Source organism: Pseudorca crassidens, chromosome 13, assembly GCF_039906515.1.
Source record: "Pseudorca crassidens isolate mPseCra1 chromosome 13, mPseCra1.hap1, whole genome shotgun sequence".
Classification (NCBI taxonomy): Eukaryota; Metazoa; Chordata; class Mammalia; order Artiodactyla; family Delphinidae; genus Pseudorca; species Pseudorca crassidens.
This window is the reverse complement of record NC_090308.1, coordinates 71,039,586-71,058,338: the sequence shown is the minus strand read 5'-3', so window position 1 is coordinate 71,058,338 and position 18,753 is coordinate 71,039,586. Positions and strand designations below refer to the sequence as shown.

The 18,753-nt window shown below is 39.8% G+C and overlaps 1 protein-coding gene and 1 long non-coding RNA gene across 3 annotated transcripts in view; both read right to left on the bottom strand.

Annotated features, from left to right (window-relative positions):
- ME1 (malic enzyme 1) overlaps positions 1-11,147 on the bottom strand; it is a 195,040-nt gene extending 183,893 nt beyond the window's left edge. For both annotated transcript variants that reach the window (XM_067702679.1, XM_067702680.1), the window contains exon 1: positions 11,016-11,147. In XM_067702679.1, the coding sequence (XP_067558780.1) occupies positions 11,016-11,093 (78 nt within the window). In that variant the 5' untranslated portion in view covers positions 11,094-11,147. The remainder of the gene's footprint in view (positions 1-11,015) is intronic.
- Positions 11,148-15,052: 3,905 nt separating this feature from the next.
- The window catches only part of LOC137204785 (uncharacterized), a 79,572-nt gene continuing 75,871 nt past the window's right edge, over positions 15,053-18,753 (bottom strand). The window contains exon 12 of the long non-coding RNA XR_010933830.1: positions 15,053-17,049. This is a non-coding gene — a long non-coding RNA (uncharacterized lncRNA). The remainder of the gene's footprint in view (positions 17,050-18,753) is intronic.

Below are 18,753 nucleotides of genomic sequence, written 5' to 3'. Positions count from 1 at the left end.
AATTGGGTCATTTGTAGAGACCTGGATGGATCTAGAGACTGTCATACAGAGTGAAGTAAGTCAGAAAGAGAAAAACAAATATTGTATATGAACACATATATGTGGAACCTAGAAAAATGGTACAGATGAACCAGTTTGCAGGGCAGAAATTGAGACACAGATGTAGAGAACAAACGTATGCACATCAAGAGGGTAAAGTGGCGGGGTGGTGGTAGTGGTAATGTGATGAATTGGGAGACTGGGATAGACATGTATACACTGATGTGTATAAAATGGATGACTAATAAGAACCTGCTGTATAAAAAAAATAAAATTCAAAAGAAAATAGAAAATATCCTTCAGAAATGAAAATGAAATAAAGCCATTCTCAGAGGAAGGAAAAAGAGGACAACTGGTCTCCAGCAAAATGCTCTAAAAGAAATGCTAAAGGAAATCCTTTAAGTGGAAGGGAAATGATACCTAAGGAAAACCTGAAATATCAGGAATAAAAGAAGAGTAACAGGAACATTAAATATCTCAGTAACTATAATAGATTGTCCTTTCCCTCTTAAACTCTTTAAAACATGTATCACAATTAAAATCAAAAGTTATAAACATTACATTATCACATCAAAAATTTTTTTCATACAAATCAAAGCAAAAAAACAAAGAATCTGATTAAAAAAAAAAAAAAACAGGCAGAAGATCTGAACGGACACTTTTCCAAAGAAGACATACAGATGGACAACAGGCACACAGGAGAGTGCTCAACATCGCTAATCATCAGGAAAATGCAAATCAAAACCACAGTGAGATATCACCTCACACCTGTTAGAATGGCTATTATCAAAAAGACAAGAAATAACAAGTGTCAGCAGGGATGTGGAAAAAAGTGAATCCTTGTGCACTGTTAGGACAAGTGAAATTGGTGCAGCCACTATGGAAAACAGTAGGGAGGTTCTTCCCCAATTTAAAAATACAGCTACCATATGCAGAAACTCCACTTCTTGGTATTTATCTCAAGAACACAAAACACTAACTCAAAAGGATATATGCACCGCCTGTTCACTGCAGCATTATTTACGATAGCCAAGATAAGGAAACAACCTAAGTGTCCATCAATGGATGAATGGATAAAGAAAGCGTGGTGTAAATATTTACAATGGAATATTATTCAGCCATAAAAAGAAATAAATCTTGCCATTTGCAGTAAGCTGGATGGACCTTCAGGGCATTATGCTAAAGAGAAGTAAGGCAGACAGAGAAAGACAAATACTGTATGATCTCACTTATATGTGAAATCAAAAAACAAAACACAACAAAACAAAGAGAGACGAGCTCACAGATACAGAGAACACATTGGTGGTTGCCAGAGGTAGGGAATAAGGAATGGGCAAAATGAGTGAAGGGGGTCAAAAGGTACAAACTCCCAGCTATAAAATAAGTAAGTCCTGGGGATGTAATGTACAGCAAGGTGACTGTGGTTAGTAACACTGTATTGCATATTGGGATGCTAAGAGAGTAGATCTTAAAAGTTCTCATCACAAGAAAAAAATTTTTGCAACTACGTACAATGATGGATGTTAACTAGACCTATTGTGATCATTTCACAATATATACAAATATTGAATCATTATGTTTTACACCTGAAACTGTATCAATTGTCAATTATATCTCAATTTTTAAAATACTATGTAATACACATATGAAGATGTAAGTGGATGTAAAATATATAACACCTACAACATAAACAGAGGAACACAGTGAGACCGATATGATGGTAAGATTTCTACACTCCAATTAAGTGGCAAAATGTTCATTTTAAGTAGATTGTGAAAAGTTATGTATATCATAATTTCCATAGCAACTAATAAAGAAGACTATACAAAGAGATATTGTCAAAAACTCAATAGAGGACTTCACTGGTGGCACAGTGGTTAAGAATCTGCCTGCCAATGCAGGGGACATGGGTTGGAGCCCTGGTCCAGGAAGATCCCACATGCTGCAGAGCAACTAAGCCCGTACGCCACAACTACTGAGCCTGTGCTCTAGAGCCCATGAGCCACAACTACTGAGCCCACGTGCCACAACTACTGAAGCCCACACACCTAGAGCCCATGCTCCACAAGAGAATCCCCTGCTCACCGCAACTAGAGAAAGCCCACACGCAGCAACGAAGACCCAACACAGCCAAAAATAAATACATAAATAAATTTATTAAAAAAAAAACTCAATAGAGAAATTACAAGGGAATAATAAAAATATTCAAATAATACACAAGAAGGCAGGAAAGGAGAAACAGAAGAATAAAAAACAGAGAGAACAAACAGACACCTAATAATAAAATTCTGGACAAAAATCCAAACATGAATAATTACATGAAGAGTGAATGGTCTAAACACAGAAACTAAAAGACAGATATTGTCAGAAACTGGCAACGGCTACAAGCAAAACTGACTAATTAGATAGATCATTACTGCTGTGAAGATCCATGAAATGTCAACCTTAACCTCTGACTCTACAAGTACAATTTCCAGCTCTTCCTTTTGTCATTAGGTCTTTCTAATCAGTAATATCTCTGTTATTTACTAAGCTTTCTTATTTTCCCAATTTCTCAACTAAATATTCTCATGATTTGGAAAAACATAAATTTCCTGAGAAATTTGAGGAAGAAATTACTGTACGGAAACAGTTTCTCCCCCCTATGATGTGTCCTGCACTGAGAGAGATCAGTTGAAGTCTTCTAGCGTTAGTATCTTTTTTATTTCTCTTTGCATTTCCTATACTGTCTTTTTTATGAAGGTACCTGCTGTGTTATCTGGTGCATAGACATTCATTACATGTATAACTTCATTCAGAATTGTACCTTTCAGCATTATGTATTTTGTCTCATTTAATGCTTTTTCTTTTTTTTAAAATAAATTTATTTATTTACTTATTTATTCCTGGCTGCGTTGGGTCTTCATTGCTGTACGCAGGCTTTCTCTGAGGTGAGCAGGGGCTACTCTTCCTTGTGGTGCGCGGGCTTCACATTGCGGTGGCTTCGCTCGTGGAGCACAGGCTCTAGGCACACGGGCTTCCGTAGTTGTGGCACACAGGCTCAGCAGTTGTGGCTCACGGGCTCTTGAATGCAGGCTCAGTAGTTGTGGTGCACGGGCTTAGTTGCTCCGTGGCATGTGGGATCTTCCCAGACCAGGGCTCGAACCTGGTACCTCTGCACTGGCAGGCAGATTCTTAATCGCTGCGCAACCAGGGAAGTCCTGATCATGTAATGCTTTTTGACATGATGTCTACATTGTCTGATGTCAGGATAACCCTGATTTCTTGCTGTTTGTACTTTCTCATATCTTTATTTTTAGCCTTTCTGTAACATTTTGTTCTCAATGTATTTCTCATATTCAGCATAGCTTACCTGTGCTTTGTGAAACAATCTGAAAATAATTTTATTAGAGTTAATCTTCATTCATATTTATTCATAATGACTAATTTGTTTGCTCTCAATTCTGTCATATTATTATGATATAGTTAACATATGTAAAAATTAAATATAAGCAAGATTTTGAATAAGTAAAAAGTTTAAAGGCCCATAAAAACGCTCACTAACCAAGTTTCAATTTCTTATCGGCTCTGGGTACATAAGTAAGGACACTGTTTGGCTTACTAACCAGACCTGCCAATATTAGTTACAACAATAACATTCTCATAGTTTCAAGATTATTGGTTTAAGACATACCTCAGTTTGGACAGGTAGATGGAAAAACAAAAGGAGGCTGGGCCAGTACTGCCAAGACAAACTCAAACTTCATATACAACACTAAGACACAGAACAGAAAGTCACTCTGCAATAATCCTCCCAGGCACATAAATGCACTACTTAAGCAACAGAGCAGATTTTTTTTTAACTCGAATTTTAAAATGGATTAAATGGATTGTGATTCATTAATGAATCACAACCAACATTTTTAAAAAATTGAAATGGGATAGTACTAGAGTGTGCTATACACAGCAAGTATTGTATTATAAAATTGTTTCAATTACATAAATGTGTTAGTTTGCTAAAGGTGCCATAACGAAGTACCACGCTGGGTGGCTAAAACAACAGAATTCATTTTCTCACAGTTTCTCTCATTGACTTGTAGATGCCTATCTTCTCCCACTGTCTTCACACTGACTTTCCTGTGTATGTGTCCTGATCTCCTCTTCTTATAAGGACATCAGTCATGTTGGATTAGGGCCCACCCTAAAGACCTGATTTTAATTTAATTACCTCTTTAAAGGCCTTATCTCCAAATATGGTTAAATACAGAGAGACTGGGGTTAGAACGTCAGCATATGATTTCGGGGAGGACACAATTCAGCCTATAACAATGTGTTTACACATATATTATGTATGTATATATACAATGTCTCACAATCAAAAAAAATTTTAAATATCTTAGAGGACTCTGAATAGATGTTTTAAATGTATTTTAATATATTGCAAGCTTAAGGGGCTCAGCCTTAATTTTTTTTTTTTTTTTTTTTTTGCAGTACGCAGGCCTCTCACTGTTGTGGCCTCTCTCGTTGCGGAGCACAGGCTCCGGACGCACAGGCTCAGCGGCCATGGCTCACGGGCCCAGCCGCTCCGTGGCATGTGGGATCTTCCCGGACCGGGGCACGAACCCGCGTCCCCTGCATCAGCAGGCGGACTCTCAACCACTGCGCCACCAGGGAAGCCCAGCCTTAATATTTTAGTGGAGTCTTAGGCCTCCTTCAGTCTCCAGATCGTCACGTCTTAGTGAGACAGTTTAGAATTTAACTACTGCAGGGATACTCATAATGTATTCCTGATGTAATTCACAGAACCATGTTCCTGTGAACATGAAAGTACTTTTGCTGATGTTCTTACTCAACCAATACTTATTTAAAAAAAAAAAATTAGTGTTTTAGGTCTAGGGTTTATTAGCATAGAAACTCTAATAGTTACATTTCCATGTTTTAGAGAACATTATCAATTACTATATTGACTTCCCAAACTACCAGATTAAACTACAGAAATTTAAAGGCATAGTGTCTCTCCCCTGTCTTTAATCCCAAAGGCCTCAAGTATCTGAAACCAGTTTAGTTGATGGCTAACTTAGATATATCTTCAGGGCCTGAGGAAAAATACTGATGTTTTAAATTCTCTAAATTCATTTAAGGCAACATTAATCCTCTGTTTTATAGAGTACTATATTACATACACGAAGCTACAGACAGGTAAAATTAATATATAAGCCATAAAATATTTTAAATAGCACTTTAAGAATACAAACAACCAAACTTTATATTTAGGCCCCATGCCTAAGAAAATTTCTTAATAATTTAGCTTAGAAACATTCCCAGCTTAGTCCTCCTGAATTATAACATGTCTGCTGATCAATTCTGGGTCCATACACTATCAACAAGTTTGTTGAGTTGGCTCAGTAACATAAAATAAATAATGATGTAATGAATAGACCAAATCAGGCCACTTGGAGTCTGTAACAGTATTTGGTCGTGTCAGTTTTGAAAGCCATTGGAAAACGGTCCATATACCTGTTTTGTCAGAGTAACTGATTACTTCCAAAGTCAAACAGATTAAAGGCTGGTTTCACACCACTGGAACTTTTAAATTCCATATCTTTGCATTTCACTGCTCTCACCTCAGCAATTTTAACTCCCCAGGGCATACCTCTACCTTTCTTTCACACTTCCAAGCCTTCACACACTTTGAGCAGAGTACTGAGAAGCAAAAAGCTTTCCTTGTTCTTTTTCTTCACAAAGACATTTTTTAACCTACACCTGGCATTCTGTGAAAATCTATGAAAGACTGCAAAGGACATGTGATCTCAGTCAGGCTCACTTATATGAATCTGAGAGTAAAATGTCCATCTGTCTCTCCCAGAGAGAAAGTATAGTTTTATTTTTTACTATGACACTCATAAATTTAATAGGTCACACCATCATGTTTGATTTGTTAAATCAAAAATTCAAGAGAGAAGGGGGTAAAAACTACATAAAAAATAAGTACTTCATAACCGTTCCAGCTATGAGTTCAGATTCTCTATATAAAAATATTATCATACCAATAATTAGTTGTAGTAATAAAAAACCTGTTTTATAATATATGTCAGAAAAAACTAATATACACTCTTTAATATCTGAGGGAAGAGGTAAAACAAATCGTATTTCAAATGGAAATGTAAGTACATTCAAAGCAGGAATCTTATTCATTGCTATATCCCCTGCACCCAGAATATTACCTAGCATATAGTGGATTCTGAATATTTGTTAAAATTTGAAAGAGATAAATAAATGAAATCATCATTCTATTTTATAAAGACAATAACTGAAGCCAGTTAAGAAAATCTCACTCAAAATCTCACAACTGCTAATGAAAAGAATTGTGACTTGGACTCATTTCTTCTAGACACAAAGTCTTAGAGGGTTCATTCCATTATTTCGCATTTTCCACACTTGCCCGAAAGTCTGAAGGACATCAGAACACAAAATGAAAAATCTCAAACCTATTCCTCTCTTCAACATTTTCTGTACTCCACACCACCAGGTCTCAAATCAAATTCATCTTTCTACCCATTAGAGCACCGCATTGTTTGGTTTTGTACTATCCTGCATTACCAAGACAATAGACAAATATGGAGGCGTATGGCTGAACACTTCATTACAATGGGCTTCACATCAGTGGGATTCCACGTTAAATAATGTATCAGTTTATCATATTGCTGAGGCAACTCCAGAGAACTGTACTAGGTGAAAACTTTTTGAATGATTCATTCTGGTATAGTTTACACTGAAGAAAAAGAGGGGGTTTAAAGTAACTTTCCTTCATAGTCATCAGCCTTGTTTCTCTCTTTTTTTCCCTACAACACATTCAGCTCATTAGGTCTTGACATATCAAGACAAACATCTACAAAAGCACTTGCCCAGAAGCTCATTTCTCACATTTAAAAGTTAATAAGCTGGGCTTCCCTGGTGGCGCAGTGGTTGAGAGTCCGTCTGCCGATGCAGGGGACACGGGTTCGTACCCCGGTCCGGGAAGATCCCACATGCCGCAGAGCGGCTGGGCCCGTGGGCCATGGCCGCTGGGCCTGCGCGTCCGGAGCCTGTGCTCCGCAGCGGGAGAGGCCACAGCGGTGACAGGCCCGCATACCACACACACACACACACAAAAAAAAACAAGTAATTTGGGCTGTGAACAGAAAGATACTGAATCTCATAAGTGTGACGTAGAAATGCTTCTCCAAATGCTATGATGAAATCCTACCTGCAATGATGTATACTTGAGTATACAAACAGTAAGAACCAGACATGAATTATTACAAATGAAGAAAGATTCTATTTCTCTAACGTTTTTAAAATTCTTTATTATTTTTATTTTTGGCTGTGCCGCACAGCTTGGGGGATCTTAGTTCCCCGACAAAGGGACGAGGAACTGAACCCAGGCTCTCGGCACTGAAAGCACAGTCCTAACCACTGGACTGCCAGGGAATTCCCTTAAATTCTTTATTTTTTAATTCAGATCACATCTACTGTTTACCTCAATTTGTACCAAGATTAAACACCTCCCAAAGCTTATCCAGCAAATAATTAAAATTTCATGGTCAGGCTTAAACCAAATTCCACCTTTTCTGACTACATGCCATTATACAATACAATGGTATATGGAGTCAACTGAGCTTTAGACTTCAATGTGAATTTACTTACAAGAAATTACATTAAAGAGGAGAAATGTCTTAGAATAACGCTCAAACTACCACTTTAAAAGCCACCTGCTTTAAAAGCTGAGTTCTGTTTGGAAGACCAAAAAAAAGAATGTTTTAACATGGCTCATTTCTCCATTAAATAAACATTTATTTAATGTTAAATGAGCAAAATTATGTACTAAGGATTATGATTCCTATGGCAATCTAAATCAAATAAGAAAAAAATACAATGCAGTAAATACCAAATGACATGTTACAACGGAATACATAAAAAACAGAGGTGTTAAGTAATGTTAATAGGACTAAAATAATTAGGAAAGTCTTCCCCAAAGAGATCATTATTAAATCAACTAATGACATTTTCATTGTAGGAATTCCGCACAGACAAAAAGGCAAGCACTAAGTAAGACATTCAGCAAATATATTTTAAGTGGAAGGCTAAATTGGGGACCTAATGAGATAAATGTGGAGAAGACAGTAGACCTAACTGACAGATTGATTTTACATTCAATGTAATAGGAAATAATATCATACTAAAAATACTTGGATAACAGAAGAGCAACATGAATAAAATGCTAATTGATGAAGATATTTCTTTCATACCTACACATAGGACAGACTATAATACTGAAAATAAAACCAGGAAAACTGTGCCAGTTACCCAAAGGTAAGGTGATGAAGGTCTGTGTGACAGTGGCTGAAGAAGACTTAGTGTAGCCAGGTGACAGGCTGAGGGGTTATAGGGGGAAAGATCTACTAGTTTCTTTGCAGCCAAGGTTACCACAAAAATCAAGAAAAATTTCTGGGCTACTGGAAAACTTAAAGGCCCAGAGGTCTTCAGAGAAGCGCCCATCAAGAAGATCCCACAACTATAGTTTCAGCGGTACATATGAGGATGTTCTGTGACTTCCATGAGGTACCACAGAACTGTCTTAGGACTGAACAAGAAGAGTAAAGCTTATTCCATTAATCACTCCAAAGCTGGCCACCTGGATTTTAAATCCAATTTGATACTATGCAGACAATAAAGTTCAGTTACAAAGTCAAAACACATGTTCTTAACACATTCAGTACCACACCTTAATGCCTTTGGTGGAAGATCTCTGTGATATTATTATTCTTAAGTGGAAATTAACCCTTACTCGTGAACAGGAGTTAAAAGGATTTCAAGAGCATAAATTCTTTTCTTTTTTTAACATCTTTACTGGAGTATAATTGCTTTACAGTGCTGTGTTAGTTTCTGCTGTATAACAAAGTGAATCAGCTATATGCATACGTATACTCCTTATCCCACCCCTGTAGATGGTCGCAAAGCACCCTGCTGATCTCCCTGTGCCATGCAGCTGCTTCCTACTAGCTATTTTACATTTGGTAGTGTATATATGTCAGTGCCACTCTCTCACTTCGTCCCAGCTTACCCTTCCCCCTCCCCGTGTCCTCAAGTCCATTCTCTGTGTCTGTCTTTATTCCTGTCCTTGCCCCTAGGTTCTGCAGAATCTTTTTTTTTTTTAAGCTTCCATATGTGTGTGTGTGTGTGTGTGTGTGTGTGTGTGTGTGTGTGTTAGCCTACGGTATTTGTTTTTCTCTTTCTGACTTGCTTCACTCCATATGACAGATTCTAGGTCCATCCACCTCACTACAAATAACTCAATTTCGCTTCCTTTTATGGCTGAGTAATATTCCATTGTATTCCACATCTTCTTTATCCATTCATCCGATGATGGACACTTAGGTTGCTTCCATGTCCTGGTTATTGTAAATTGTGCTGCAGTGAACACTGTGGTACAGGACTCTTATTAAATTCTTGATGTAAACAGTAAAGGCATAATGACTCTTGCTCAGGGATTGCCTATTCCATCAACCCCTTGAAACAGACACCCTGGCCCCTGACTGGAGGAAATTCAAACAGGTTATACCACTCACGTGGTTCTTTTTAAGGGGCAACCCATTATTTGGTCATAAATTACAGCAGGCAGGTACACCTGAAAGTCAGAAATTGTTTTGTCACATCAAATTTTCCCTTTTTTTCCTACTGCAAATAGGCCCCAACCTGCAGAATAATAAAAAGGAAGTATAAAATCAAACTAGCAATTAAAATCACTGAGGAAAATATAGGTAGGAAATATTTAAAATTTCATAATGCTTTATGACCAGAAATACTGAATAATCATAGATAAGTAAAAGTTGCCTGTCACCACAAAAATCAAAAAGAACTCACAGGAGCTATAGTTTGTTAAATCAAAGAAGTCACAAGTCTTTAAGCCATTAATAATGATTAACAAATCACCGGCACCATGTTGGGGGAGGGGGACGCGGAGGTCCAGTTCTTGATGAAAAGAAGCGTCTGGTAGAGAGCCCCAAATGACCCAACAGGCCTCTGTGCTGATTGATGGCATTTTCCATGTACTAAAGGAAATGTCAAAAAGCACACCCTTAAACAAAAGAACAATTCAGAGACAAATCCTGGCGATAAAATAAATGTGACTGCTAAGTATCTCGTCAGGAAATTGATACACTCCGAGGTGTTTTCCATTTGAGAGAAATCTTAGGTGTTTACATCACCAGTGAAGAAAAATGAAATGTTAGGAAGATCTGAAAAAGGGTCTCTTGCACTGTATTCCCCTTTTCATAAAAAAAAGGAGGAGTCCTAAAAAATAAAATTTTTCCAGGCCAGGTTCAAAGACATAGAACGGCTTTACCCACAGTCCCACGTCTGGGGCAGGGATTCTGCGCCGGGCCACACCAGGGCCCCGAGGCAGAAGCCACCCACCACGAATTCCCAGCCTCTCAACCGCGTCCCTCCAGAAACCGAGAGGCCTTGACTTTCCGGTTGCTCACGTGACCCCACTCAGAACGCGTTTCTAGCCGAGCTGGGGCCGTAGGGCCACCTCGCTGCACGGCAGCCTCCAGTGATGGGCACCCTGAGTGCGCCCCGTACGTGCGTGGCACATCGAGGCCGAGCTGGCAGCCCACCTGCTACCTTCACAGGCACACTCCAGTCACGCACTTCGCTGCCACTACTTTCTTTGCCTCGGCTCCCGCTTTCGGAGAAGCCAAGCGGTATTTAAACAAGTTACGTCCCCTCCGTGCCCCGAACAAGATGCCCAGGCGCGGAGCCACAACACCCCTTCCCATCACGCTCCCGGGGACCGACCCCCACGGGCGGCCCCTCCGTTCGCCCCGCGCCCAGGCTCTCGGGGGGCGCTCCGGCATCCCGGGGGCGCGGGCGGAAGGGCTAAGCGGCGTCCGCTGCGCCGCCGGGGGGCCTGCCCGTGACCTTGACCGAGACCGAGGGGGAGCCGGCGGGCTTACCTTGTTGAGATGGGGGCTCCGGGTCACGGCGTAGCCGCGCTGGGGGGTGTGTCGGCGGCCGGGGGCTTGGGGCTGCATGGCGGGCGGCGCGCGGGGTCGGCGGGGTCGGGTCTGGCCGGGTCGGGCGGCTGATGCTGCCGGGACGCCCGAGCTGACTGTGGCGGCGGCGGCGGCGGCGGCGCTGGGGAAGGGCCGGCGGTCTAGGGCGGGCGTGGGTGGGAGAGAGGCGGTGGACGCGGCGGGAGGGGCCGGCGAGGAGCCCGTGTCCACAGCCCGGCAGCCTGCGAGAAGCGCTGAGTCATGGCTGGGGGAGAGGCGAGCGGCGAGCAAGGAGGAGGGGGAGGAAGGGCGAGGCCCGGGCGGTGCCGCTCCCTTCCACGCCCAGGTCCCCGCTCGCCATCGGTTTAGAGGCGCAACCGTCCCAGCCCATCGCTGCGTGGGACGTGGCTCGGTGTGGCGCACGCAGTGCCCTCCTTGCTCCAGAGAACCAAATGGGGAGTAAGGTCAGGTTCCCCCCGCCCGGCCCGTGAGCACCATCACCCCTGGCCGAGGCGGCCCCGCAGCCGCACCCCGCGGGGAGGTTGAGATGGGATGGGAAACGGAGAGCCTCGGGCAGAGAGGACGGCTGCCCAGACACAGAGGGGGGGCCCGGGGGCTGTTTGCAAAAGGCCTTAACTGACTGATGCGAACGACACTTCATCTCTCCCCTCCTATCAGGCGCTTCCAAACGCGCTGCGCACAGTTCCAGATGGCAGCCAGGGCCGGGGTTCGGAGGAAACCAACCTTGACCCAGAAAGAACAGGCCCGGGTAGAACTGGGAGAAAGGCAAGAGAGGAAAGTGCGTGCCGCGACGCCGCAGGAGTCTCTGTAGATCGTCCCTGGGAATTTTACTTTAATGCCATTAATATAAAAGACAAGGTGCAAATGTTAGAGCCCACTGGACAGTCACATTTATCTTGTATATATTGTTCCCAAGAGTTCTAGAAGCCGAGATGTTTACGAACCTCTCTCTCTGAATAATGGTGTGTAACTCAATCTTTAAGGGCTTCAGTGTCTTCTTTGGTAAAACGAGAAGGTCGGAATAAATGATCTTCCAGCGCTGGAATTCCATTATTATTGATATTTATACTTGAAGTTTCAAGGAATGTTGGAGCAATCAGATCACAGCCAAAAGGAGCGTCAGACACAGCACACCCTAAAGGCTTCCTGTGCCCCAATTTCCTTTTCAGTTAATAGGATCGCTAGTTTCTGCCCTGTTCCTACCTAATGATTTTACAAAAAGTAGTGTTTAGGATTTAGCGTTTGATTTTATATATCCATAAACTAGACGTTCAACCAAAGTGTTTCATTTCTAATTATGTTACTTTTCCTTATCAGAAAGATTTGTTACGGCCTTATTTTTTGGCCATCCAGAAGCTTCTTAGGGCTAGCCTTTAAATTATCTAGAATCAGTTGCTTTAATAGAGAACATTTTATTTGCATCACAGAGTTATTTCAAGATTCCTTGCATTCCAGTAACACTTTTCCCTGTGAATTCTATAATCCATCAATAATTAACCCAACAACATCTGAGAAGAAGGTATACTTTACAAAACTCACTCTCTTGAATTAACTGAGGTACATTACAATTAGCGTATTTTATTGGCGACAAGACCAGTTTAACAACAGGCCCGGAAACAAAACACAAGATGCTGAAGAAGAAACAAAAATGTTAGTACAACAGAACCTTATTATAATACAGCTCTTTATTACATAAATTTAGACACATTACCTGTCTATTCCTAGTTTTGTGATATAATATTTACAGATAGAAAGGCTGATATAAATATAGGGAGTAGCCCCAAAAGAGTGTGTGGGCTCTTCCCCCCAGCCATCATTACAGAGGGATTACAGAATCCTGCCAGTGCAGGGAGAGTTCACATCTCCCTTCCACGTTTATTTCTCTCGTGAAAAGAGCTTCAATCCTCTTGAATGACAGGATAAGGCCTAGCTGGGGGAGTCATTTTGTATACCCACGAGCAGTTCCAAGAGTACTGGGAAGAACCTATTTTTCCACATAAATGTTAGCTAGAACACCAACTTTTTCCATCCTTTTTAAAGATTTGTAGGTTTAGGTTTTATTACAAAAACCAAAAAACACATTAAAAAAACCAAACACATTAGAAAAACTTCTGCTATAATTTCCCTTATGAGAAACTACAGTCACTCTATACACAATTGACAAGTTAAGAATGCGTGTGATTCACAAACAAAGGAACTAGAATCTGTAGTTTCTGATGCCCAGTGAGAATACTAGGTCAAAATCAGATATTTCTTGCCCAAGTTTAATGCACAATGAACTCTAATCATATTTAAATATGATTGTAGCATTCCTATCTAAGGTCATTGAGATTTCAAGCAGAGAAAATTCAGGAAATACGTAATAGCACATGCAACATTTCAAATGTAACTTTCACGAGAAAAAAATCTAATAGAAAAAAGCTGTAGCTGTGTGATGGTTTGTGATATTAAGTAAATGATTTTGTATTTCTTCACACAAAAACACATTATTGCTGTGTAAAATTAGTTCCAATTTTTCTTTTCTTTTTTAGTTAAAAATCTTAACACACCTGGTTCTTGGTGTGTTTCTGTATGAAGGAAAGACCTTTGACCTTTGGGGGTTCTAATTTGAGAATCCCAGTGTCTGATATATTAGAGAGGACAAGGCCTACGAGAGTGGCCAACCCTAAAAGTTCAGAATCAGAAGTAGGCAGTTGAATCCTTGGGGTGGCCAGCCCCAGGGTAACTGGCAACCTTGGCAAGAGTTGACTTTGTGCCTGCCTACTGCAGTGAGGATACAAGTTGAATGAGCACTAATGAGGGGGAGGAAACACTTCACCTCTACCCATTTTAGGTTGTCAGCTGGGACGCTAAGAAGATAACACATTAACAAAAGAAAAACAGTTCATTAACTAACACATGCAGTGCACATCACCCAGGAGAAACATAAAACGAAGAGTGGCTCAAAGCAGTAGCTTAGAACTGCGATCTATACAGCATCTTCGACAAAGAACAATAAATTGGTAGAGAAGTGACAGGACAAAGGAAAGCAGTTTTAGGCTTCCAAGGGCGGCAAACTCTAGGAAGGTAAATACATGGGAAGAAATTAATGGAATAAGATTTGTTTGCAGATTCCTCTGGTCCTCATAATTTGGGGTGACATATCCTGGCTTTACCTGGCTCTAAGGAATCCTTGATGAACCAAGCTATAAGTTATTGGTATCTGAGTATTAGAGTAACAGGTGAAATGGGTACATGGGTCATTTCATTAGAATGTTTTACAGAGATGCACCCTTATTTTATTCTGTTCTTTAAGCAAAAGTTTATGCAAAAGCCCCATCCTCTAGAAGACCCTACAGAATGTCTAGAGCCCTGTAGAACACATCTTTAAAAAAAAAAAAGAGGAAGGCAGTATTTCTCTTTATTAACCGTTAAGAGCATTACCTCTACTATTAGGAATAATGTAATACCATCTCATTCTTAGTATATATTACAATCATTAAATATAGATGAACACATAAAAATACAGATACTGCACGGTGATTTTGTCATTTGGGAATAAATCTATAGACTAAGTCAGAACATGCATAAATCATTTATATCTTAACTGTTCCTTTATACCTGAACAAGTTTTCATTAAGCATGCCAATAATTTTCAAATGATGTAATAAAAAATATGCTTGCAGTATTTGGCTGAATTACATTTGGGAACAAGAAGCTAGCTGTTTCACCTATTTCAATACTAGTATAGTCTGGATCATATTATACATGTATAGAAACTTAAAAGATCATAAATTTCCCATGAGGAGACATTATTTAGTCTGTGTCATGGTATGTATTTGCAAAACATTTTAACACTGCAAACATTAGAAGTTTCAAGATGGGGCACTGGAAAAAGTTTATACTCTACTACAATGATGCTGGGTACTTTTCCACAAGGCCTGTTAATGTCAATCAACTGGAGGTGGGAGTTTACCAATGAATTGCTTGATAGCCATCATTTCCTGGTGACATGAACTGGGTTTTGAAGGTTACATTGACTGGATTTACCAATGTTTTTAGCTTTTCTACAGCAAGAAAACCGACCATTAGGGCAACTTAAGGGGAGTAATCTCCATGGTACTGGAGAATAGAAATATCTCTATTAGCACCACTGATAGAACCCCGTGGAATCCAAGCCCCCAGTGGAAGTCAGCAACTGTGCTGCCTGCCAGTTACTGCTGAGTGGTAACAGCGGTGTACAAAGATAAAGTTGCTCCCTAAAATAACTACCCAAAATAGGGCTTCCCTGGTGGCGCAGTGGTTGAGAGTCCGCCTGCTGATGCAGGGGACACAAGTTTGTGCCCCGGTCCGGGAAGATCCCACATGCCGCGGAGCGGCTGGGCCCGTGAGCCATGGCCGCTAAGCCTGCGCGTTCGGAGCCTGTGCTCGGCAACGGGAAAAGGCCACCGCAGTAAGAGGCCCGTGTACCGCAAAAAAAAAAAAAAAAACTACCCAAAATAATAATGTTAAAAGGAATACTCTTCTTCACCTCTGCTGTATCAAAGCTTTTACATTTTCTGCTAATTCCAGGTTTATCCTCCTGTGAATCTAGTGAAAGCCCAATAATATAGCCATTTAATGTAACAGGCATAACTGACGCATGTAGGTAGATATATTTGAAATGTGAACTTCTGATACCTGTAAAGCCTTCTTGCCCATCCAAGCCCTGTATCTCTCCATCCACCAGGAAAATCACCACAGCGGCTGCCTTTCCAGGATGAGCAGGATAGGAAAGCGAGCAGACACCTCGGAAGCTGAAAGGAGAACATGGTCCAGCCAGCTACAGCCCATCTGAAGAGCACAGTTTAAAAATCATGGATCATGGCCAGTGGTTTTCAATCTTTCTCCCATATTAGAATCCCCTGGAGAGCTTTAAAAACACTTTTGACTGGACCCAAGGTTGTTGATTTCATTGGTCTGGGTGGTAGCTTTAGTACCTGGATTTTATGCCCAAGGTCCCCAGATGATTCTAATTTGCAGCCAAATTAGAATTCTGTACCCCTGGTCTAGAAGAATGGTTCTTACACTTTTGCTTGCATCAGAATCAGTTGCGGGGCTCATTAAAGCAGGGACCCACCCTCAGAGTCTCTGATTCAGTAAGTTGGAGGTGGAGCTCCATGATTTGCATTTCTAACAAGTTCCCAGGTGATGCTGTTGGAGATAGTCAAACGACCACATTTTGAGACCCACTGATCTAGAGTAATGCTATCCAACAGAAGTGTAACATGACCCACATATGTAAAGTTTTCCAAGTAGCCAAGTTTTTTAAAAAGTAAAAGAAACAGGTGAAATTCATTTAAATCATATATTTTATTTAACCTAATACTATATCCAAAATATTTGTATGTCAACATATTATCAATATAAAAATTACTGAGATGTTTTACTTTTTTCATTTGTACTAAGTGTTTGAAATCTAAAGTGTATTTTATACACACCATGCATCTCAATTTTGACACCAAATTTTTATCAGAAGTGCTTTTTCTGTACTTAGATTTTATAAAATTTAGTTGAAGTAGTAGATGCATATAACCAAGTTGCCACAAACATACTTAAAAGTTTTTTCGTAATGAAATTGAGTTTTATATTTAAATTAAAATCAAACAAATTTCTTTGCCCCATTTGAAAAATTTAAGACTATTTGGTCTACTGGAGGTTGATCATTAACATTACCTACCTGTTTCTACCTGTTTGTGTAGGCAGTTTCCATATTGGTAACGAATTGTGTTCCTAAAGTTCATATGTAAGTCAATCATATTGCATTTTTTTCATAGAAATAATACAACAAATGCTTCCACAGTAGCCTTTAAAAGCCCACTAACACATAATGGCTGAAATATCATACAAAGAATAAAAGAGTACTTCCCTGAAGTTTTTAAAACATATTTCTGCATAAAATGTCTGACAAGTTCCAAATCGGTACTCCATGAGTAGAATTCTCTTTCAATATGCCCTGAGAAAATAGGAGAGCGATATAAAGATATATTTCTCAATAGATATGAACTATGTCACTTTCTTTAAAAGGCAGAATCAATTACAGTCACATCTGGTTTGAAATAATAATTGTTTTGTCTCACTGCATAAATAAAGGACATTCATACAACCTGTGCCTTAAAAAAAAATCACAGAAATATTTCCAACTGCAAAATATAGTTCCTATTTTTATACTAAAATTAAAAATAAGGACTAGTTCTAAATTTAAGTCCTCTGCTCAAAATTCTCCATTGGCACCCACCTCACTCATGATAGAAGTCAAAGTCATTACATGGCCTACAAGGCCCCATAGGAACTGCCCCAGTCCCTTTAACTCTGTGGCTTTGTTACCTTTATTTTCCTCCCTCCTCTCCCGCTACTCTGACTGTGACTGCCTTACCTTTCCCCAAATAGGAGAAACACATTCCTACCTCATGGCCTTTGCTCTTGCTGTTCCTTCTCTGGAGCACTTGTCCCTCAAATATCTACATGGCTCCCTCAATCCCTTCAAGTCTTTGCCCAAATGTCATTTTTCATCTGGGGCCTTCACCAATCATTCCATGGAATCCAGCAATCGCTATTCTTCCTTCACCCACCTTCCTTACTCTCTATGGTTCTTCCTTACTTAATTTTTCTCCATGTAACTTTTTATATTTAAATATAGAATGCAATTCACTTATTATTTGTTTGTCATCTCACTACCATGACTACTAACATGTCAACTCCATGGCAGTGGAGGTTTTATATCTTTTGGTCTTTTCTGCGAAACCCAACACTTCCATGTTCCAAAACTCCACATAAACAACTTTTCTAACTTATTTCATGATCTATTTATTTATACACACATTTCTTTCACATATATATTTTTTTATTTGACTGTCTCCTTTAAGCCTTCTGAATAAAGGGAATAGATCCCTTCATCTTTGGCAAAAGATTTATCTGGAAATAATTAACGAGCCATCAGAATTGGAGACAGAAAATTCATTGTTGCAATGGTTGGCACAATAGCCTTTCAAATAATCCTCAGTTTTCAAATCGTTCTTGAAAAATTCACGTTTACTCTATTCCTATAGAATTGCATAAATTTGTCTGAGGTTGTTCTCTAAGGAATACTCATTTGGATTGTACAACTGTATAATGTTTTATCATCCTGTACAATTATATCTACTGTCAATAAAGTATCCATTCATTAATGGCATGTCTTATATTATTTAAAACCTAAAGTTACATCTGTTATGAAAAAGATCCAGTTCAATATTTTTGCTATTCAATTTCATTGAATTGAAATTTTACTACTTCCTTACATTTGCTTTTTATCAATTAATCTAGATAAAAACCAACCCCCAACACTGTCATGGATAAATCTGTGTCATTGCTTCCAAGTGCTTTTTAGTATAGCAACTCTGTCATTCGTTGGTATGATTTTTTAAATTCAATTTATTTAGACCAAAACAAAAAATGAAAACACTTCACCCATTTCTCCCACCTCTCCCACCCACCTCCTCTGGCAACCACCAATCTGTTCTCTGTATCTGTGAGCTCGTTTTTTTTTTTTATGATTCCACGTATAAGTCAGATCATACATTATTTGTCTTTCTCTGTCTTACCTACTTCACTTAGTACCATGCTCTTAAGGTCCATCCAGTTTGTTGCAAACGGCAAGATTGCCTTCCTTTTTTATGGC